The following is a 22,704-nucleotide window of genomic DNA, read 5'->3' as shown; positions in this document are numbered from 1 at the left end:
GCTGAGCCTCTGCTTTAAAAGGTCTGCTGGGAATTGAAGTCCTTACTGCCTCCTGAGCCTTCATGGCAGCCAGGACCTCAGTATGCCAAACTGGCACTCTGGGCTCAGTGTCCTCAGTTTGTCACCCACAGATACACTCACAAACAGATGCATGTGTAACATTTTATTGGGAGAGATTTATACATTCTGACCTGTCACAGGCCAAGGATGACACTGGGTGGTAGGTTGTGTGGGGCCCAGAAATGGCTCAGACAGAAGCTACTTCTTATAAGAGTGTGTTCCCCTGTGGCCTCTCACTGGCACCTCAGTTTCTCCTTCAGTATGTATAAGATCATGGTCTCTGAAATACTGGTTTGATGATAAAAAGCTAAGAGGAAAACAAGAAGGGCACTCCTGCCCTCTCCTGATGCTGTCCCTGATGCTCCTGTCCCAACACTGAGGACCCACTGGGAGTTTGTCCAAGATGCCAGATGACTACTGGTCCCTGCCCTTGCATTCTGGGAAGTGTGGCCTTTGGAACACCTGATGATTGGTGCAAAGATGGACAGTAATACCCTGATATCAGCAGAGGGAGGTTTGAAAAAGGTCAAGATGCAGAGAGAACCCAGAAGGCCACCCCTAGCTTTGTTTAAGCCAGAGGGAGGGGAATTAGTTGGCAAGAGGGAATCCTCTCCAGGATCCCAGTCACACAAGGGATTCTTGGTTCACAGAATTCCCAAGAAAAGGTTGAACCGGCTGGCAGGCTAATGCAGCACAGCTCATTCTTCCCGGAGCTTTTCCTTGGCTTGGCTGGTGGTGGCCTGGGATGGTGTCTTCCTCTTGCTGGGGCTGCCCCCACCTAAAGCAAGCCCCAGCCCCAGGCAGGCCAGGGCTAGAAAGTGGACCCAGAAATAGACGGAGGACCAGTACCGGAGTGTGTCACCCATGGAAAGGAGCACAAAGCCCATGCACATGTAGTCGTAGGCACGCATCTTCAGGAACCAGTGGACCCAGTCCCAGGCCTGCTGGCCCCTGGGGCTCAGATGTCCCCGCAAGGCTGACTCCAAATAGCCCTCAGCGGCCAGGCACAGCGGGATGGTCATGAAACTTAGGTAGTAGCCAGGGTGGAGACCGTGCCAGTAGGCACTCAGCAGCATGGTCCAGGCACTCCTGGAGGAAGAGATTGAGTCAGGACACTAAGTCCAAGCTTCAGTCCCCACTGTCTCATGCCCTCATCCCTCAGACCGAGGAGGTCTTTCTTCCTGCATCCTGAAAGTCAAGGCTTTGACTCTTTGTTCATCCCTGGGGACTGAACTCAGGACCCTGAACACACTAGGCAATGTACCACTAAGCTGCACCCCCAGCATTCTGAGACAGCTTCTTAAATTAAATTATTATTTCCTTAAGTGTATGTGTGTGTCCAGTATCCGAGGGGGTCAGAAGAGGGCAGAACTGGATGGATGGGTTTCTTGCCCGCACTTCTGTGTACCATGTGCATGCCTGATAACCCTGGAGCCCATAAGAAGGCTCCCCTGGAAATAAAGTTACAGACCGTTGTAAGCTGTCATGTGGGTGTTAGGAACCAAATTCAGATCTTCTGCAAGAGCAGCAAGTGCTCTTAACCACTGAGTCATCTCTCCAAAACTTACTTCCCAAACTTTTCAGGTCACAAATTCAGGCTCTGACCCTCTGCTAAGGAGGACACAGAAAGAAGCATTCTCTACTTCATTCTCCAACTGAGCAGTGACCATGAGCTCATGGGTTCTCTTCCTGCTTAGGGACGGACCCATCTCTCTTGGCACATCAACACACTCCAGTGGCAGAACAATGCTGACTGTACTACGATGAGAGGCAGTGGGGAAACCAGAGGTGAACCTTGTATGCTGTACAATCTCAGCTCTACTCAGAGTTGCCGAGGGAAAACTCAGCCATAGCAAAAAAATATCTCCTGAAGTGGGGTACGGTTTAGTGGTTGTTCATTTTAAAAATTTAATTTAATAAAATTTAATTTATCATTTCTTTTGGTCAACTTGACACAAACTAGTGTCCTCTGAGAAGAGGAAATCTCAATTGAGAAAATGATGTCATCAGAATGGTCTATGCAAGGCTGTGGAACATTTCCTTGATTGCTGATTGATGTGGATAAGCCCACCCTGCCATGGGCAGTGAGACCCTGGGTAGATGGTCCTGGAGAGCGAACTGATTAAGCCACAGGGAGCAAACCAGTAAGCTGCACTACTTTGTGGTTTCTGCTTCAGTTCCTGCCTCCAGGTTCCTGCTTTGACTTCCTTCCACTGTGGACAACTGTAACCTGAAGTAAATAATTTCTTTCCTAAGCTGCTTTTGATCATGGTGTTTTATCACAGCAATAAAAACCCTAAGACAGTGATGGAACACTTGCCTGATATGCCTGGGGCCCTGGAAACCAACATCTCCAGATGTTGCCAGGTGCCCCCTAAGAGGGTAGCACAATTATCCCTAATTGAGAATAAGTTATCAAAATACTGGGACACCTTGGGTTTGACCTGACCCTGATGCCCAGGGTTTTATTACTATCATCTTTAATTGGTAACACTTAAATGTCTTTTTTTTTTTTAAAGACAGGCTTTCATGTAGCTTGCCTCAAAGTCAAGCTGATCGTGCTTCCACTTTCTAAGTGCTGTTATTACATATGCACACCACTACTTAGACATTACCAACTGAATTACATCCCCAGGCCACACTTTTCTAACATTTATTCATCCATCTATGTTAGTAAGTATGTATGTATGTATGATGTATGTGTGTATGTGCTCCTGTGTGCCATGAAACATGTTTAGTGACCAAAGAACAACTTGCTATAGTCAGTTCTTTCCTTCCATCATGTGGGTCTTGGAGATGAAACTTGGGTGGCCAGGCTTGGTGGCAAGTGCCTTTACCAAGTAATTCATCTCAATAACCCTTTTTATTGTTGTCGTTTTGAGGTGTTTCACTTTGTTATCTAGGCTGACCTGTAACTCACAAGCCTCCTGCCATAACCCCCCTCCACTGCAGGGCAGTAAGCACCACCTTTGCTTGGCTGCAGCAGCTACTTCTAGCACCTCTTCCTTAAGTGGCAGCATCACATTACCATCTCCCTCTCCAATCACCCCTCCCCCCCAAGGAGGATATCTGATAGTCTTCAAGCTAAAGAAATAAACTCAGGTCTTTCTTCTTCCTTACGCATGTCCCAGCAGCTTCCTCCTGCTGGGTCTCCCCTTTTTCTGGAAAGGCTCTCCTGTGCCCTGGGACACCTGACAATCCACTGCCTTGGAAGCAGGTCTCGTTTCTGCTCTGTTCCTGCCTTGCACTCTAAGCCCCAACTTGGCTTCTCAAAGCCAGTGTCAGGCCCACTGAGGAACTCCTTCTCTCCACCACCCACATCTAGACACCCAAAGGCTCACATTCAGCTTCCAATTTCACCTCTGCCACCCACACCACTCTGCATTCTCCCTACGAGGCCAGAGAAGATTGCTTCTTCTTTATTTTTTATTATGCTGGAGATAGAATCCAGGGCCTTGTGTACATTAGATATAGAGTGCATCATTGTTTTGTATTTTTGCTTTTTTGAGACAGGATTTCTCTATGTAACAGCTCTGGCTGTCCCAACACTCGCTCTGCAGACCAGGCTGGCCTAGAACTCACCAAGATCCACCTGCCTCTGCCTCCTGAGTACTGGGATCAAGGGCATGCGCCACCACCGCCTGCCTAAATTTTTGCTGTTGTTTGTTTGTTTTTCAAGACAGAGTTTCTCTATAGCTCTTTATAGTTTGTATAGCTTTGATTGTCCTGGAACTAACTCTATAGACCAGGCTAGCTTCAAACTCACAGAGATCCACCTGCCTCTGCCTACTGAGTGCTGGGATTAAAGATGTAAGCCATTACTGCTCACATCTTTGGCTTTTTAAAGATGTGACTTCACTAAGTTGCCCAGGATGTCAAACTTCCGGCCTCAGCCTCCTGGACAGCACTGAGATTACAAGTGTGTGCCGCCATGAGTGATTCAGAGTGAATCTTTAAAAAAAAAAAAAAAAAATTTTTTTTAAGTGGGTGAGGTTGTGGGCTATGCATGCATGTGTAGTAAGGGTTATGCATATAAGGGCAGAGTCTACAGAAGCCACACAAAGTGTCTGATCCCTACGAGCTGGAGTTATAAGTGGTTGTAACTCTGATATGGGTGCTGGGAACTGAACTAGGGTCCTCTGCAAGAACAATATGCAATGTTTATCACTGTGTACTTCTCCAGTCCCTCAGAGTGTATCTTTAAACCACAGTCCCCATCATGCCCAGGCAAACCTAATTTATAAGCTGCCATCATTCATTACTTATCAGGGGATGGTATCTCTGTGTCCACTGATCACATCTGGCAGTTTGGAAAAGGCTGAATGTTTGCCTTGCAAATGAACAAACAAACAAAAAACCAGAAGAATGAGAACAATTTAAAAGTTGGCCAGGCAGAGGACTGGTCTTCAGCTCCCACTGCTCAGGCCACCGAATGGGTTGAAGTCACCACTGGGTGGCCAATAGCTGTTCCGCAGATACTTGAGCAAAATGGGAAGAAGGTAGAAGGAAAAAAATTGGCCAGGTATAGTGACACAAACCTGAAATCTCAACACTGAGGGGGCAGAGCAGGAGGAGAGCTTAAATTTGAGACTTGGCTCGTTCACATAACAAATACAGCACAACCAGAGCTACAGTGTGAGACGTTATCTCAAGAACAAAACAAAAAGTCCAAGCAATAAGCCAGGCATGGTAGTGCACACCTGCACCACGAAGACAGAGGCAGGGAGATCAGGATTCAAGGTGATCTCCCAAACTATCTCCCATCTCCCAGTCTGGCCTACATGAGGCTCTGTCTAAAAACAAACAACATCTGTCAAAATAGCCAAGTGGGTAAACATACCTGAAGCCTGAGGACCTGAGCTCTCTTAGGTCACTCTCCAGGACCTAAGACTGACTACTGACTACACTGTTGAATGAGGTTGAACTTAGGCCCAGAGGACTTACCTAAGCAAGCCCAAGAAACTGTAACTCCCATGAGCCTCAGGGATTGGGGCCTAGTTAGAGAAGTCCCAGACTACCACAGGACTTACTGGGAGATAAAGTTATGCACTGTCTCTGATACCAGGTGGGGCTCCCTCACCTCAGAACGTAGGAACGGAAAGGTGCGCCCTTGTAGATGTACTGTGCCAGCCACCACTGCACGGTCATGTTCCAGTACCGCATGCCATCCCGCACCCGCACGCAGAAGTCTGTGCCATAGCAGTCGATGTTACGGATGGTCTCATAGTCATACTCCAGGGAGGCTGCATTCTCCGGACTGGGGGTGAGGGTGGGGTTGGAGATGAGGATGGGAACAGACACGCAGCTCAGCCAGGCCCCTCCTGACTCCTGCTTCTGTCCCAGCCCGATGCTAAAGGGGGGGGTTCTGGAGAGGCGCCGGCTCCCTCTCTCTCTGGCTGTGACTTCTGAGGGCCACAGGGGAGGATAGGCCAGAGGGATGAAACCTGAAGGTGGGCGGGGTACAGTTCACTAAGAGTGGGGTGCTCTTGTAACTAGTGGAGCCTGATACAGTCACACAAACCTTGAAGGGCTAACCTACTGAGTCCACTGGCAACCAGGCTCAGTAATACTGAGAATAGTTTCCAAGTATGGTCCTTCTGAACTGTGGGGCAGAGCAGCTCGCCAGGAAAGTACCCACTCTACAAAGGTAGTTCATGGTTGCTAGGGAGCTAGTCTAGGTCTTGTGACTTTCAAGCATCTCTGTTGCTAAGGAAAAGGCATTGCTTGGCAACAAAGGCTCAGGCTGTTCAGAAGAATTTCAGAACAGGCCTCTTTCCTGGTCCCTGTAATTGTCACCTCCAGAAATATCAGAGGTTTCCAGGTCTCCAATACCAACATTGTCAGCTACGGAGGAAGATGCTGGACCTATGTGAATCTCCAGTGACTTCTGGACATGGGAGGGAAGGCATCCTTTACCGGTGGGACTTGTAGATTTAAAACAGCATTTAATCTCTGCCTGACTTCTCTGCAGGACACTTTCTCTCTAGCAGTGGGAGGCCGATCCATAGCAAATGGGGTAGTGGCAGTAAGTTCACATCCTGGGGGTACCACTACACCCAACACAATGTCAGTTTATGACAACCAGGAGGTGGTACAACCCTACCAAGGGGTAGAATACAATTTAGGACAGGTTGCTAGCCCAGTCCCCAGTTGGAAGGCTCACAATGGATCCCAGAAACAGATTCAGTTCACTATGGGTTGCTAGGGATGCCATTTCTCTATCAACAAGGAGTAATGCTTCCTAAGTTAAGAACCCTGTAATTAATAGTTTTGTGACTTACCCAGCAATGACGTTGCTGGGGGTTGGGGCAGCCTTACTAGTAAAGGGTTAAGCCTCAGCAATTGGGGGAAGATGACCTGTGCTTGCTGAGAGTGATGCTCTCCTCAGCTGGAGGACAGCAGCCAAAGATGTTATTTCCTTAGAAATAGGACAACCGGGAGGTGTTGTGTGAGAACATCCCATCATGAGCTGCTGGCTCTAAACAAGACAGGCAGTTCAGGGGGTTGATTCCACAACCACAAACAGCAGGGCTCTCAGCAAGAAGAAAGGAACCTCAAGCTGAGACGGTTGCTAGGGATATAACTTCCTCAGCAGAGGGGCAGTTCAATTGCTAAGGAACTGTTTCTCTAGCAACAGAAGATGGGCCCACTACTACCAAAGGATAGTATCTCCAGCAATCAGAAACAACCTGGTTCTTGTGGTGACTCTTCCATGGCAACACAGAGTAGGCATGTGGTTGTTAAGATACCATTTTCCTTTCCCTAGTAATAGAGGGCAATTAGCCATTCTGAGGGATGACAAGTGCTAGCAACAAGGGACAGTCTGTAGGTACTAGGAACACATAGTATCCCTAGTGGCCAGGGAAGGCAGGTGATAGTCACCAGGGGGCCAATATGCTGCCAACCACAGCTGGTAGCCCTACGCCCTGCTCCCTTCCCTACTAGGGGCAGAACCAACCCTTGGTGGTAGGGCTTGCTGGGTCTTGGGCAGCCTCCCTCCCGCGCCTGACCTGCTGGGGGCTGGGTATTGGAGGGTGGGACCGCCGCCAGCCCGGGCTTTGGCAGCCACAGGATAGGCCCCGAAGCCTGCGGCAATGCAACTGCACTCGGCTGTTATCCAGGCCACGTAGAAGCGCATGCGGAAGGCGAAGAAGACCGGGATCATGTAGAACAGGCGGGTGGGCAGCGGGCGGGCGTAGAAGGCGTCCTCACGCACAGCTTCCAGTGGGAAGAGATGGGAGGACAGCAGGAAGAGCAGACCAAAGAGAGGGGCTGGCCAGGCGCGGCGCAGCAGGGGCCTCAGGCTGGGCACAGCTTCGGGGAAGGGCTGTTCCAGCCAATCCAGGTAGGTGCGGTAGCGGAAGAATGGGCCTGTGGAGGGTGGTAAGGAGCAGGTGTCGATGCTGTGTATCTGTGCCTTCTAGGGAGGTGGGAGGTGAAAGGAGGATGGAGAGGGAAATGGGGAAGGAGAGAAAGAGGAGGAGGACAGGAGGTCGTGAACAGAGAAGGAGAAGCTGAAAACTAAAGAGAGCTAGGCAACAAGGGCCAAGGGTCGAAGACAAAGTACTCTAAAGAGAGAGGAAAAAAAGGATAGAAAAGCAAGAGACCAGGAAAGACTGTAGGACAGGATGAGCTGGTTCCTTTTTATAAACTCCTTCTGGACTCTGAGGGAGCATGGGTGATGGAGAGGAGACACGCAGGGAGAGGAGACAATTGTGGTTCCTGAGGTATGATATGGTGTGGAACAGAGCACATCAGTGGGGACTGAATGAAGGGATGGATGCTAAAGCCCTTGTAGGTTTACCACCAACCATGAGTATCGGTTTACACAAAACATCTTTATAGAATAGAGTCAGTCAATGGTTTGTGGGGACGGAAGAGGTTTGGTGTTGATGACTAAAGGCTAGGTAGCTCCTTTTCAGAATGAGGCTATTCTGTAAACAAATACCGCACTGGTGATGGTTTCACAAGTCTATGGATATATAAAAGCCAGCGAGTTGGAGCATTTTAAAATGGATGCATACATGAATAACAGCTCCAGAAGGTTGTGATAAATAAAGACAAAAAGAAAACCAGGGCTGGGGAATACAGGTCAGTGGTAGAACACATGTGTAACATGCACAGTCCCTGGGTTCAATCCCAACCATCTCATACAACAAAAACAAACAAGGAATCTAGCAGGCATGGTGGTATATGCCTGTAGTCCCAGATCCTGGGAGACTGAGGCAGGTCCTGAGTTTAATTAAGACCAGCCTGGACTACATGGGGAGACCCCCTCTCAAACAAAACAAAGGGAGCTAGAGAGATGGTTCAGTAGAGTGCCTACTGCTCTTCCAGATGCCCCAGTCCACATGTTAGGTGGTTTATAACTGTAATTCTAGTTCCAGAGGATCCAACTACCCTTTCCTGGCCTCCACAGGCACTGTGACATGGTGGACATAACAAGTAGGCATGCGTGGGCACATACACGCACACGCACACACACACACACACTTTTTAAAATAAATCAAGTCAAACAAAGAAAGATTCTTATTGGGTAAAGGTGCACACACAGAAGTGATCGTGTGATTTCTATCCCTGATCTTATGAGATGTCAGGCAAGAACCAATTTCATGCACACTACAGCATGCATGCACAAGTGCACACAAACACACATATACACTATTTAAAAAATTAAAAAAATAAAGGAACAAAGCCAAAACCTATGTGACGGGTCATGCCTAGCATGCACAAGGCCCTGGGTTTAGTCCCTAGCACCACATAAACTCATCAGGATGACTCACCTTTCCTTTTTTGTTTTTTTTGAGATAGAGTTTCTCTGTGTAGCCTTGGCTGTCCTGGAGCTTACTGTGTAGACCAGGCTGGCCTTGAACTCACTGAGATCCTCCTGCCTCTGTCTCCCAAGTACTGGGATTAAAGGCATGTGTCACCACAGTCCGGCTTCATGATGACTTTCTAAGTCAGAATGGTGGTACACACCTGTAATGTCACCTACCCAGGAAGCTGAAGTAGGACAACTGAATGTTCAAGGCTTGCCTACAGAAAGCTTGTCTCAAGATGATAAAAAGTTGTTGGGCAGAGGTAGTGCACATCCAGCACTCTAGAGGCAGAGGCAAGTGGATCTGTTAGTTCGAGGCCAGCCTGGTTTACAGAGCATGTTCCTGTCTTGAAAAACAAAACAAGCAAAATAAAACAAACAAAAACATCAAGAGTTAACTTGTGAGTCCGAGGTAGGCAGATCTCTGTGAGTTTGAGGCCACTCTACTACACAGGGTTTCAGAATAACATGGGCTACATAGTGACATCCTGTTTAAACCAAAACCCATCCAAGGTCCTAGGTTCAATCTTTGTATTACTGTGGCCCCAGCAACCCCCACTCAAAAGAGATAGAGATAGAGATAGATAGATAGATAGATAGAGAGGGAGAGAGAGAGAGAGAGAGATTTTCTGAAATGGAAAGATCCTGAGCTACGGATATTTGTCCCTGGACGGTAGAAACCCTAGCTTCCATAGGCCTGTTTCCTTTAGCTCACCCACTAAAAAGGACACAATCCTTCAGGGTTAGTTCCCAGAGTAGACACATGTGCTCAGACAGGACAGCAGTTGACAGAGTACAGGTAGCCCAGGACAGAGCAGGGACATAAAATGGGAACACAACTCTGGGTAGAGTGAGGCAGAGGGTGACGAGCAATGCTGGGCAGCTGACTTACCTGTCAGGATCCCCACATAGCAGTAGCTGTAGCTGAGTGTCTCCATCAAAGAGGGAACATCGGGCAGGAGTCCCAGAGTCGGCTCCTTGCTGAAGCCAGAGGCTATTTCCTTTCTTTGGGCCAGATGCAGGTCCTGGACTTCACTAGCCAGACTCACCAACTGTGGGAAGAGAGAAGAAGGCAAGTGGTCAGTGCCCCCAGGCCATCTTCACACCCATTTTGTTTCAGTTTATAGGTAGGGCTGAGGTCCTACCTCATGGATGGCACTGCCTATTAAGAGTGGTAGAAGAAATGGTTAGTTGGTGGCCATCCCAGGACTAAGTCTGAGACCCTTCCCTTCTATCTCTCTCTTCTTTTTCTGCTTCCGTACAATTTCACAACTTGATTGACTTCCTTTCTTCCTATCGTAGGGCTGACAAAGGGCCTTACATATGCTATGTAAGTGCTCTAACACTGAGCCATATCTCAGGTCCCTCTCCTCTTTAAATCCTGAAGCAAGGTCATGCTACGTTGTCTAGGCTGGCCTAGAACTTATGATCCTCCCAACTCAGTTGAGCTGAGATTACATGCCTGAACCACTAGACCAAGCTTGTTCCTTTCTGACTACACTGGGGGGAGGGGGAGGATGTCCCAGCTGCCCCTCTAGATCTACTCAGCCTATTTTAACCAGAGACAAAATGTCTATGGCCACATCTGTGTCCTCCTGCTTCCCACTAGCTCAGTGGACAGAGGCCCAGCAGATGGAGACAGGCAAGAGAGTGAAGCCAGGGCTTCCCCTACAAGATGGTTTTAAGTAGGAAGGGTCTCTGAAAATCTTTTCCCTTCTAGGCTCCACAACATACAGTTCTTCCTCTGACCCAGCTACTGGTCCAGGGTAGATATGTATGTATGTATGTATGTATCCATCTTTAAACAACTTTTTCCTCTTCACCCAGCCACTGTCAAAAGACAAAAACAAATCACCCGCAAAGCAGCATGTCCCATGGTAACTCTGAATGCCTACAGGCCAATGTATATCAACATGCTTTCACAGTCACCCAGACTTTTTTTCAGACAGGATCTTATATACTCCAAACCATTCTCAAACTTACTATGTAGCAGAGAAAGGTCTTGAACTTCTCATCCTCCTGCCTTCATCTTCTGAGTTCTGGGATTACAGGTGCACACCATAACACTAGCTTTTTTGTTTTATCTTTAAGGTTTATTTTTACGTCTCTGTGTGTATGGCCTATGTATGCAAATGTCCAGAGGCCAGAAGAGGGTGTCAAATCTCCTGGAGATGGTGTTACTGTTGTGGTGAGTTGCTCAGTCTGGGTGCCGGGATCTGAACTCAGGCCTCTGGATGGGCAGCACTGTCAAGTACTGAACCCTCTCTCCAGCCCTGTTTTTTGGAGGGTTTTTGAAGGGAGGATTGTTTTTATTTTGGGGGCTAGGGTCTCTCTAAATAGTCCTGGCTGTCTTGGAACTCTCGATGTACACTAAGCTGGCCTCAACTCACAGAGATCCATCTGTCTCTGCATCCCAAGTCCTGGGATTAAAAGCATGTGACACCATGCCCAGCTTGGGTTTTTTTTATGCTGGGGTTACTTCTATGATCCACCATGCTTGACTTTGATAAAAGGATTCTATCTCAACCGATCAATTCCATTCTACTTCACTTCTCTCAGTACCCATGGCAAATTATTATCAAAGAGACAAATTTGCTGTAGCCTCTCTCCTGGCAAACAAACCAAAACCAAGCAAACCAATAAACTTCTTCCTGAGGGAATCTCAGGCCCCTATAGGAGGAAGTCCATATTCTTTTTGTTGTTTTTTCCAAGACAGGGTTTCTCTGTGTAGTCTTGACTGTCCTAGACTCGTTTGTAGGCCAGGCTGGCCTCAGACACCAGCTTCTGCCTCCCAAGTGCTGAGATTACAGTTGTGTGCCATCACACCTGGCTGAAGTCCATATTTTAAATGGTCAACAAAGCCCCATTTTGCCTGGCTTCTGCTGCCCATTCAACCGCAAGTTATTCAGAAAGTAAAGTTGGCAAAAATAGTTTGCAGCAATCTGCTTGTTCCCATCTACATTGCAGTCCACACACACCCTGAAAGGCTCTTCTTCAAACTCACAGCTGACCAATCCCTGCCTACTGTTGAATTTGCCATATGAACAAAGAACTCTGGAAGCTGGGAGTGGTAGTGCACACCTTTAGTGCCAGCACTAGGGCGGCAGAGGTAGGCAGATCTCTGATTTTGAGGCTAGCCTAGTCTACAAAGTGAGTCCAGAACAACCAAGGCTACACAAAGAAACCCTGTCTCGAAAAAGAAAAAGATTCAGACCCAGGGCTAAGAGTGAAGTTCAGTTGGTTGAATGCTTGTCTTGTGTGCTTGAGGCCCTTGGTTCAATTCCCTATAAACCAGGCACGGTGGTGTATACCTACAACCTGGCACTCAGGAGGTGGAGGAAGAATCAAAAGTTCAAAGTCATTTTTTTCTTTGAGGCCAACATAGGGTGCTACAAAAGACTCTGTCCCAAAAACAAAGCAACAAAACTAGACCTGGTAGTTCCAGCTTGTGCCCTTGGGCCAGATACCTTCCCTTCAGGGTCGTTTTCCCTTTGGAGGATGGTTTGCTACAGACTCAAGAGCGTGTTGGCAAAGCATGCTGGGCAGGTACATTCCAGGTGTGCCAAATGGCTTGTGATAGTGCACTTGGGATATCTCCTTCCCCTGGAATGAGTGGAGAGGTGAAGCCCTGCTCCGGAGTATGTAAGAGGTGAACTCTGTCCTCAGGGAGAAGTGAAGTCCTAAGCTCAGGGTTTGGGAAAGATAATAATCCGTAGTCCTCCCCCAACTATGAGAAAGTTTGAGAGGTAAAAGTAAGGCTCCCAGGGAGACTAAAGGGAGTACTGTTCCCCAAGGCTCACCTTCAGTGTCAACAGCAGCTGGACAGCATTGGTGAAGGGCGTAGGAGTGGGCAGGCCCAGCAGGCTGAGGGCTCGGAAGAAAAGGAGATAGGAGAAGGTCCAGGCAAGAGCCAGGGCATGACAGGAGCTAGAACAGACATGGGAAGTCATAGTGTTGGGTACCTCAGCCTCTGTTTCCTTCTCCTGAGTCTGGCTTCATGACCCCCTCCTATTCAGACAGAAAAGAAAGAGAAGAGGAGAAAAGAGAAAAAGAGAGAGGGGGAGGGATGGAGGGAGGACTAGTAGATGACAGGCAGTGACAGAAGACACACAACCACAGAGAAGAAAAGAATGAGGGGAGTTAAGAGAAGCTTTGTGGTGAAGAAGATATTTTACCTTTCTGCAAGATCCAGAGTTCAGGACTGGGTTACGAATGTCACATGGATATTGAGGGCTGGGGCAAATACACAGGAGCAAGAAGGTACAGAACAAGGTGGGAGAGGAAGAAAAACATCCAAGACATAAAGAAACATGAGATAAACAGGAGACAGCAAGAGACTAAAGGAGAAGCAATGGAAGACCCAAAGAGGAAACAGGTTGCTGTTTCTCTGCATCCTCTTTTCTTTCTCACCACCTAGTTCTCACCAGGGCTGGGCCTGAATGAGGGCCCAGGTTCCCAAGATGGTGATCAGAGAATGCAAAGTGTGGGGGCCACAGGTGAATAAGGTGAGCCCCAGGCCCACAGCTGCTGCCCCCCATCTCTTCAGCCCAGGTCCTGAAAGATAAAGATAAAGTATAAGCCTAGAACCTTAGGGAGGGGTGATCCCCACCCCAGCTCCCACACCCTAATTTTCCACTAGATACGGAACCTGACTCACCAGCTTTCTTAAAGAGGAGGCCAACAGGGATTGAGATAAGAAGGACCATTAGATATGTCCATTCTTCGGGTGTCATGGTCTGGGGGAGGAAGGACTCACGGTGAGAACCAGTATTCCAGTCCCTTCCTCTTCTGAGGATAGTAGAATCCCCTATTTTTGAGAAACCAGGCCTCCGGCTTACTCCACCTTTCAGGACCCAGAAATAAAGCCCCCATCCCAGCCCTCTGCCAATGTAGAAATCAAAAGTACTTCCACTCTCATTTAAGACGCAGATATCCAGACACCTTCCGGACCGGAAAACAATCCTTTTCAAGTCCTCTCTTCTGTGATAACCCAGGAATCTATGTCACCCCCACCCTCCTCTGAGCACAGAGGAGTCCTTTAGGCTGTCTGGATCCCCAATCTCCACTAGGTCTTAGAGTGCCAAAGAACCCAGTACTCCCACCTCCGCCTAGCCCGGAGAACGCCAGTATTTAGCATTCCCGCCTGTTTTCCGAGCTCTGGGCTCCTCTTTAACCTGGACCCCGAAGAGAAGGCAATGACCCTGATCCAATCTGCAGGCACCCTCTGTAGCCCAGCCCCGCGCCGCGCAGCCCAGCCCAGCGTGGATCCGATTTTGCCCTAGCAGATCCACAGGCGGTTACGCCACCCAGCCCGGCCACTCTACGGAAGCTGACCCCGCACCCTGCCACCCTACGATTTTCGCGACGCCACCTTACAACCCCACCGGGGCCCACCTGAACCGTCCGCCGGCCAGAAGGCTGCGGAACAGCCCTCTTTGGCGACAGCCTCGGCTCGGGCCACGCCTCCCCAGCTGAGCACGCCCCCGCACTGCCGGTTCCCGAGGGCGCCGGCGGGGCTGAGCGGTTCAGGACCCGAGAGTGGCTGCTGTACGCGATCCTGCACCGTAGCAGAAGCCAGAACACCGGCGTGCGGCAGGACGCTCCCGGCCGCGTTCGTTCTAGGAGGCCCCAAGGCAAAGAGCTGCCAGTACGTGAGGGGGCGGGTTTCGGGCCAGGAAGGCGGGGCCCAGAGCGAGGAGTCCGGAGGAAACGGGTTGAGGCTGGAGAAGGAGGCGGGACCTGGAGCCCAGCGTTCGGAGAGAGGCAGCTGAATTTCGGATTGCTTCGGACACCCTCGGTAATTCAAGCTCGCGGCGTGGACGTGGGGCCACAAGCTTCGGCTCACTTCAGCGACAGCCGAGTTCTAAAGTCTCGGCTCGGAGTTAGATGAGTTCATAGCCCGGCCGGATATAGGCGGGGACCTCTCGCTTCCAAAAGTCGCTGCTTAGCCTTAGGCGGGCTCAGACGCCGCACGATGTGGGCGGAGCCACATGCTTCGGCTTACTTCGGAGAGAGTCGGAATCGGGCGGGGTGGGGGAGTCAAAGAACAGCAGGATGTGGGCGGTGTCACGTGTCCGGGCTTATTTCAGATAGCTGAGTACTTTTGAGGTCAGTGTCAAATGCCAGTGAGGGCAGAAGTTTTTACCTAACTGTGAAAATAATCGGGTGCAAGTGAACTTGCTTACTAACAGGCGGAGGCAGCAATTCTCGAAGCACCGAGCCTTGTTTTGGGGAAGGAAGGCGGAGCCCCAGAAGACCGAGAAAAGGCGACGGGCGAGATCATTCGCAAGGGGCGGGGCCCACGTGACGCGTGGGCTTGGGGCGGGGCCGAAGCGGTGACCCTCAAGGTCCCACTTCGGGAGACCCCGGCGGCGCCGAGAGCGCTCACCTCAGGCTTTCCGCTGACGTGACGGGATGACGGAGGACGCGCTACGTAGGGCCGGCTCCGCCTGGACTGAGAGTCGGTGCTGGCTAGAGGTTAACTCACTGGCTCTCCCGGAGGACAGTGCGATAGACTGCGCCCGGAGTGCGGCTGCGGGTTCGAGCGTGGGCGAGAACTCCCCAAGTTGGGTAGGGAGCGGGCGGGGCCACAGCTGGAGGGTTGACGGGCTCCGGGTAGGCTCGAATGCCAAACCTCTGCAACTTGGAAGGGGTGGCTGGTTTCGGCTGAGTCGACCTCCCCCGAATCCGAAGGGTGAAAAGGCGTGCGTTCAGGGTGGGACGGGGTTCCCGATTGAGCCGAGCCAGGGATGCTGGACCGTCGAACCGCTTGCGCAAAACAGGACTGGATTCTTTCAAGTCAGACCCAGGGAATCGGCGGGAAAGGCGAACCTCGGAAATCTGGAAGGGGAGGGGCTGGCCTCCAAGTTTCTAGAAGAGGGTGTGGTTTGAACAAGCCGCCACCCTACGTAGAGGTTCCTAGACTTGACGGACACAAGCGAAGAGAAGACACCCGCTTTGTGAAGTGGGCGGTGCACTACTATGGCGGGAGGTCTCTCTGCTGAGACGTGATGCGGTGGCACTCGTTGGGCAGAGATGATAGTCAGCAGGAGCTGAGGGGGAGCCGAACAGTGGGACCTGAGCGAGGGGTATTTGGGACTTCTGGACAGGGCTTGGCAACACCGGCCCCGCCTCTTTGGGTTCAGGAGCAGGGCCTTGCACTAGGGGCGTGGACGGCGTCAGTCGGGTCTGTTTGGGTGACCTAGGCGTCCCCCACTCTGCAGGAGGATGCTGGTGGTGGAGGTCGCTAATGGCCGCTCCCTGGTGTGGGGCGCCGAGGCCGTGCAGGCGCTGCGGGAGCGCCTGGGAGTCGGGGGCCGCACGGTGGGCGCCCTGCCCCGCGGGCCCCGCCAGAACTCTCGCCTGGGCCTCCCGCTTCTGCTATTGCCCGAAGAAGCCCGGCTCCTGGCCGAGATAGGTGCTGTGACCCTAGTCAGCGCCCCGCGCCCGGATCCCCGCAACCATGGCTTGGTAAAAAGCGAAAAGCCCTTGTGGTGGGAAGGCCTGGGAGGGCCTGTCCTGGGAAGAGAGTGTTGGAAGGTTTTAAACAGGGTCGGAATTCCTGTCTTATTAGGGACACAGGGTATGTCTTGGGGTTTACTTCTAAGCTTACTTCTCAGGCTCTAGCATCGTTCAAACGCCAGCAAGAGCAGAGTTTCCAGGAGCAGAGCACTTTGGCAGCCGAGGCCCGTGAGACCCGGCGTCAGGAGCTCCTCGAGAAGATCGTAGAGGGCCAGACTGCGAAGAAGCAGAAGCTGGAACAGGATTCAGGGGCGGATGAAGGCCAGGAGGCCGGTGGAAGCGAAGCTACCCAAGGCAGTGAGACCAGTGACGACAGCCAGGCTCCTGCGGAGCAGGACGGAGCAGGTGAGAAAGAAGAGTAGGGTTTAGAGTTAAGATTTAGGCCAGGAAGCTTTGAGGAATTTTAGTTTGGGATTTTTTGGGTTTTTTGTTGTTGTTGTTGTTTTGTTCTGGGGATAAGAAGAGCTGGGTGGGTTCAGTAAATTCTTCTTTGCACCTCCCCCAGACTCTTCATTTCCCCAGCCAGGCCCTTCAAACGGGGTGACCCCCTTGCCCAGATCAGCCCTGCTCATCCAGCTGGCCACAGCTAGGCCTCGGCCTGTAAAGGCTAAGCCTCTAGACTGGCGCGTGCAGTCCAAAGACTGGCCCCATGCTGGCCGTCCTGCCCACGAGCTGCGCTACAGCATCTACCGAGACCTGTGGGAGAGAGGTTTCTTCCTCAGCGCAGCTGGGAAGTTTGGGGGCGACTTCCTGGTCTATCCTGGTGAGTGTGGGTTGGGGCTGTGGTGGCTATACCTTTCCTGATGTTTTTTATTTGTTTTGCATTTTCTCTTTTATCTCACCTCTTCTACCTGTGGACCCGGAATAGGACAACAAATATGATAGAGCTCTCTTGAACTCTTGGAGAATAGTTTTGTTTGTAACAGAATCTCATTACCTAATAGCCAGAACTACCTTGGAATTTGCTATGCTGCACAGGCTAGCTTTGGAATGCAAGGTCTTCTTTTTCCACCTCCCAAGTGCTGAAATTACAGGTTTGTGACGCAACATCTGTCTTAGTTTAGTAACTTTTCATAAATACTATCTGTGATACAGAAGATTGGCTCAGAAATCCTTACATATAGCATATAGCTGGACGCAGTGGCCCATACCTGTAACCCAGGGCTTAGGGAGGAAGAAGCGCTCTGTGAGCCAGCCTGCACAGAGAAACCATGTCTTGAAAAACAAAAAGAAAAAAAAAAAAAAAAAGAAAAGGAAACCCTTATATATGTGCACAAAACATAAGTGCACATTTACTGCATGATTCTTTATGTAATTAAAAGATAAAAGCAGCAAAGTCACTGATAGGTTAGGAACACAGCAATTAAGCCAGGAGAGGTGGTATATGTCTTTACTCCTAGCACTAGTGTGGCAGAGGCAGGCACATCTCTGAGTTTCAGGCCAGCCAAACTGTATAGTGAGACAGCCTCAAAAAAAAAAAAAAAAAAGAAAAGGAACCCAAAACAAAAAAACAAAAACAGTTGTCTGAGAAACATAGTATTAGTTGTCAAAGAATTAAGTGTAGGATTAGAGTGGGGTATGATGGTACATGCCTCTAATCTCAGCACAAGATAAGAGGAGGCATAGCCGGTTTGAGGCTAGCTTTGGCTATATGATACCCTCATCTCAACAAAGAGAATAAAGAAAGGGGTGTGCAATGGTCATGCCTGTAATCGTAGCACTTCACTTGAGAATCTTGAGACAGGAGGTTTGTCACAAGTTTGAGACCTGCAGAAGCAGCATAATTAATTCAGGCCAGCCAGAACTGGGTTTCAAGACTGTCTGAAACAAAGGGGGAAAAGATGTGGTAGGGTCATGTATGTAAAAAAAACACAATCAAAAGTGAAAAAAATGACAGGTGGTTGAAAATGTATGGTAGAGGCTGGGCATGCTGGCGCAGAGGCAGGTGGATCTCTGTGAGTTAGAGGCCAGCCTGGTCTGCAAAGTGAGTCCGGGATAGCCAGAGCTATTGCATAGAGAAACCCTGTCTCGAAAAACAAAAAAAAAGAAAGAAAATGTATGGTAGATTATATTTTGATGTGGTTATGCAGGTGCATGCATGCCATTTAAATAGCCTTGAACATATATTGAAGTTCTGTTTAGGTCTGAGTATGCTGATGTGATCACCTTTATCCCCAACTACTTGAGAAACTGAAGCAGTATTTCTTGTCCTGGGACTTAAAAACCAATCTATGCAAACATGTCGGGTTTCCAGACAAAACCATTGCAGTTTAAACTAACTAGTTTAACTCTGTTACTACCTAGTCCTATACCTTATTTGTTTATTTTTGAGATAGGGGCTCATTGTTTAGCTCTGGCTGGCTTACAACTTACTATGTAGACCAGGCTGGCCTTGAACTCACAGAGCCTGCCTCTGTCCCACAGGTGCTCAGATTATAAAGACTTGCCCTACCACACTTAGAAATCTCAGTTTTTTGAGTTAAGGTCTACTATGTGACTCTGACTGTCCTCAAGACCCACAAGGATCCAGTTGTCCATCTCCCAAGTGATGGGAGTAAAGGCATCTTTCACCACACCCGAGCTTTCTTTTCTTTTTTTATTTTTTATTTTTTTTATTTTTATGTACATTGGTGTTTTGCCTGCATATATGTGTGTGAGGGTGTTGGGTTCCCTGAAACTGGAGTTACAGACAGTTGTGGGCTGCCATGTGGATACTGGGAATTGAACTGGAGTCCTCTGGAAGAACAGACTGTGCTCTTAACCACTGGCTCGTCTCTCCAGCCCCTTATTTCCTTTCTTATGCAAGGTCTCACTGTTGACTCCCAAGCTGGTGCCCAGCTTACCGCATGACACAGTTGGACGCATTCTTGTTTCAGCCTAATTGCTGGGCCGACAGATGTGTGCCATCACACCCAGCTCTAGCTCTACACACTAAGTTGAACCTAAGCTAAACTGTTTGTTCTTTTCTTGCCTCTTTCTTTCCTTGACAGGGTGATGCATATAACCCTGGCTGGCCTCCACCATGGAAGTGCTGAGGTGATTAAAATGCGTAAGCATTCATGCCCGGCACTGACCAATTAGTTCTAATATGTCAATTATTTCCAAAACAGTAAGTACTCAGTGCCTGGGACACTGAGAGAATCCTTGACCTCCTTTGAAATAGCATCCAAAGCTGGTTATTATAGTGCTTCTAAGTTTATATTAAAATTTTTCCTGATGCTCAAAGTTGCTAAGCCTCCAGAAAACAGTTACAAGATTAGTTTCTCAAGCATTTTAATGTACCCCCTCAGCAGGTTGGAGCCTGTAACAGCCAGAGAGCCTGGCTCCCGGCTAGGCTCTCGCCAGAAACCTAGCTGCCAGGCGGGCACATAGTAGCAGTCCCCTTAGAATGCCACATGGTTTCACAGTTTAGATTCTCATGCCCTCCCTCCTCTTAAGGATTTTGGTTTTATTTATTTTTTTTCTTTTTATGTTTTGAGTGTTCATGTTAGTATGTGTGCCCAAGAAGACTAGAGGATGGCATTGGTTCTCCCCGAGCTGGAGTTACAGGCACTTCTGAGCTGTCTGATGTGTATGCTGCAACTGGGTCCTCTGGGAGAGTGATAGGGGTTCTTCATCACTGAGCCATCTCTCCAGCTCTACATTTTAAATATCCAGTGCCTGGGATTCACCATCTCTACAGTCTTACTCAGATTCCTATCCTGCTGGTTTAGATTCACCTGTTCCAGGGAGAGACTGAGCTGTTCAGTAACTAAAGCCATCAGAGGACATCCTCGCCACTGCCTACATAACACATGTGGCTGCTGGGATATGCCGGCAGCTGGCAGAGCTGAGTGTATTTGATTATTATTATTATTATTTATTATAACATATTCACTTTGTTTTTTTTGTTTTGTTTTTGAGACAGGGTTTTTCTGTCCGAATTGGAACTCCTGAGTTCTGGGATTAAATGCGTGCACTACCACAACTGGCTTTAACTTTTGCACTATCCTATTATAAAATCTTTTGGTTTTAGCCCATTTTAGCCTCTTTTTAGTCTTGGACTGGTTGCGTTTTTGTTTTGTGGTAGCAGTACTAGACCTTGCCTGTGCTTTCTAAGTGGTCTACTTGAGCCTTATCTTTTAATCTTGTGTTTCCTTTTTTTTTTTTTTTTTTTTTTTTTTTAATTTATTTATTTATTTATTTATTTGGGGTAGGATCTCTATGGTTCCCAGGTTGGTCTTGAACACTTAAGCTCAGGGAAGCCCCCAGCCTAAGCCTCTTAAGTGCTTGAGTTTAGTCATGATAGTTGTATATTTAGTCTTATAGATGTATCTTGTACCGTGGAAGTAACCATTCTACTCTTTCTGTTCTGTTTCTTGGCAATTGTAAAGACATCTTGGGTCATCAGAACCAACCTCTACCACATGAAATATCTGTCTCAAAGGAGGAAAAATAGAAGATCCTTAGGAGTAGAGTAGCTGTTTCAGGTGTAGTGGTACATACCTTTATTCTTAGGAGTAAGGATACAGAGGCGGGCAGATCTCTAGGTTTGAGGCCATCCTGGTCTATGTAATGAGTTCCACAACAGCCAGAGCTACATAGAGAGACCCTGTCTCCAAACAAACAAAAAAAAGTGTAGGGTAGCTGTGTCCAAGAGTTTGTGTTTCAAAATATTCAGTGTGTGCTGAAATGTCCATGTAGCCTGTGATTCCAGCCACTTAGGAGGCTAAGACAAGAGAATGAGAATGCCAAGGTTAGGGCCAGTGTGAGCTACAGGACAAGTTCAAGATGAGCGTGGACAACGTAGACTGTCTCCAAAAGTAAAAAGAGAGTGCTAAAGAGATGGCTCAAAGGTTAAGAGCACTTGCTGCATTTGCAGAGGACCAGATTCGGTTCCCAGCACCCATGTGGTGACTCACAACTTTCTGTAACTCCAGTTCTATGGGACCTAATGCCTTCTTCTGGTAAACATGGATCTATACAAGAAAGCAAACATTCATATACTTAAAATGCTTATCTAATCTACACAAAGCCCTGGCTTCCTTCCATACCCAGCACTACAAAGGGAACAAAAATGCAATAAGCAGATCCCAGGTCAAATCCCATCCCAGCCCCAGCAGATGGGAACTGTTATGCATCTGTCTTTCCCACAGGTGACCCGCTGCGTTTCCATGCTCACTACATCGCCCAGTGCTGGTCTGCAGAGGACCCCATCCCACTTCAGGACCTGGTCTCTGCTGGCCGCCTGGGAACCAGTGTCAGAAAGACCCTGCTTCTTTGCTCCCCTCAGCCTGATGGCAAGGTGGTCTACACTTCCCTGCAGTGGGCTAGCCTGCAGTGAGCCAGAGACTAAGGGGGATGTGGCTCTGTGCAGCAAGAATGCTCCTGGATGGTCACCTGAGCTCATCTCACGGAGGCTTGTGCTCTCTTGTTCTTCCTGGTTCTGATTCCAGGGTTTAAACACTACATCCTTTCTAGTCCCGTCCCCCCCCCCTCCCCGTTTTAAGGTGCTTACTACCTGTGTTTTGTATTTCTGTTTGCAAACTGAGCTTATTGAGAGTGGAGACCGTTCCTGTTGGGCTTTGCTGTTTGGCTTAAGTGTCAGCAGTTCTCAATAAATTTGTTGAATAAATGTTTGTGTTTTGAGTCCTTACAATAGCTCTTGTGATGTAGGGCTTTCATTCCTATATTCAGATGAGGAAAGGGAAGGAGAAATTATTTGTCCAGGGTCATAAAACTAATAAGTACCAGGCCTGGGCCTTTATACCTGGTCTCTTTGATTCAGGAGTCTGCCTCGTTGCATTCCACTAAACTATATTTATTGTATGTACACGTGTATGTATGTAGGCATGTGTGTGTCATGGAACATATATCAAGAGGACAACTTGAGAGAGCCTGTTCTGTTTTTCCCATGTGGATCTCAGGGATGGAACTCAGGTTATCAGGCCTACCATGAAACATGTTTAGCTGCTGAGCCATCTCACTGGTCCCCTTGAGATTTCCACAGAACACTTCATGTAAAAGTTATACAGGTCATCTAGAGGAAGATCTCTGAGTTCAACAATAGCTTGGTCTACATAGCAAGTTCCAAGCCATCAAGGCCTGCGTCAAATAGATCAATAAACAAGGGCTGGAGATAGCTCAGTGGTTAAGAGTACTTGCTGTTCTTCTGAGAACCTTTGCAAACCATGCATGTGAAGGTTATAAATAAAAGTGTTGTGTGAGGTGCTTGTGGTGGTGTATTCAGCTCCGGTAAGTCATGCTGAAGAGACAGAAGATCATGGGTTTGATGCCTGCCTGGGCTAAACCTTTGAGTCTATAGA

The 22,704-nt window shown here is 48.8% G+C and overlaps 2 protein-coding genes across 10 annotated transcripts; one reads left to right on the top strand and one right to left on the bottom strand.

Annotated features, from left to right (window-relative positions):
* Window positions 1-148: 148 nt before the first annotated feature.
* Window positions 149-14,548, bottom strand: Mboat7 (membrane bound O-acyltransferase domain containing 7). Of its 4 annotated transcripts, none has more exons than XM_021649515.2 (8): window positions 14,273-14,548; window positions 13,536-13,685; window positions 13,303-13,432; window positions 12,679-12,805; window positions 9,771-9,930; window positions 7,071-7,431; window positions 5,141-5,317; window positions 149-1,149 (listed from the first exon to the last, which is right to left on the bottom strand). In XM_021649515.2, the coding sequence occupies exons 2-8, from the start codon at window positions 13,609-13,611 to the stop codon at window positions 759-761; spliced, it is 1,422 nt and encodes a 473-aa protein (XP_021505190.1). In that variant the 5' UTR covers window positions 13,612-13,685; window positions 14,273-14,548; the 3' UTR covers window positions 149-758. The 4 variants fall into 4 exon arrangements, with proteins under 4 accessions (XP_021505190.1, XP_021505188.1, XP_021505191.1 ...); XM_021649513.2 differs by having other exon boundaries at window positions 13,536-13,614; XM_021649516.2 differs by lacking the exon at window positions 14,273-14,548 and adding an exon at window positions 13,981-14,004 and having other exon boundaries at window positions 13,536-13,614.
* On the top strand, window positions 14,539-22,013 carry Tsen34 (tRNA splicing endonuclease subunit 34). Of its 6 annotated transcripts, none has more exons than XM_060367185.1 (5): window positions 14,539-14,675; window positions 16,102-16,348; window positions 16,486-16,744; window positions 16,905-17,162; window positions 21,535-22,013. In XM_060367185.1, the coding sequence occupies exons 2-5, from the start codon at window positions 16,106-16,108 to the stop codon at window positions 21,720-21,722; spliced, it is 948 nt and encodes a 315-aa protein (XP_060223168.1). In that variant the 5' UTR covers window positions 14,539-14,675; window positions 16,102-16,105; the 3' UTR covers window positions 21,723-22,013. The 6 variants fall into 6 exon arrangements, with proteins under 6 accessions (XP_060223168.1, XP_060223170.1, XP_021505195.1 ...); XM_021649520.2 differs by lacking the exon at window positions 14,539-14,675 and adding an exon at window positions 15,311-15,448 and having other exon boundaries at window positions 16,498-16,744; window positions 16,926-17,162; XM_021649518.2 differs by lacking the exon at window positions 14,539-14,675 and adding an exon at window positions 15,311-15,448 and having other exon boundaries at window positions 16,498-16,744.
* The last annotated feature ends 691 nt before the right edge of the window (window positions 22,014-22,704 follow it).

Source organism: Meriones unguiculatus, chromosome 14 (genome assembly GCF_030254825.1).
Source record: "Meriones unguiculatus strain TT.TT164.6M chromosome 14, Bangor_MerUng_6.1, whole genome shotgun sequence".
NCBI lineage: Eukaryota > Metazoa > Chordata > Mammalia > Rodentia > Muridae > Meriones > Meriones unguiculatus.
The sequence above is the reverse complement of the archived record's forward strand: the minus strand, read 5'-3'. Positions and strand labels throughout refer to the sequence as shown.

Excerpts from the sequence above, each read along its gene's own strand:
- Mboat7 (XM_021649515.2), bottom strand. The coding sequence starts at position 13,611 with ATGACACCCGAAGAATGGACATATCTAATGGTCCTTCTTATCTCAATC. Across the intron at positions 12,806-13,302 it reads CTCATTCAGGCCCAGCCCTG|CTCCTGTCATGCCCTGGCTC; the intron begins GTGAGAACTAGG and ends TGTCTGTTCTAG. Across the intron at positions 1,150-5,140 it reads TTCCGTTCCTACGTTCTGAG|GAGTGCCTGGACCATGCTGC; the intron begins GTGAGGGAGCCC and ends CTCTTCCTCCAG.
- Tsen34 (XM_060367185.1), top strand. The coding sequence starts at position 16,106 with ATGCTGGTGGTGGAGGTCGCTAATGGCCGCTCCCTGGTGTGGGGCGCC. Across the intron at positions 16,745-16,904 it reads TGCGGAGCAGGACGGAGCAG|ACTCTTCATTTCCCCAGCCA; the intron begins GTGAGAAAGAAG and ends CACCTCCCCCAG. Across the intron at positions 17,163-21,534 it reads CGACTTCCTGGTCTATCCTG|GTGACCCGCTGCGTTTCCAT; the intron begins GTGAGTGTGGGT and ends TCTTTCCCACAG.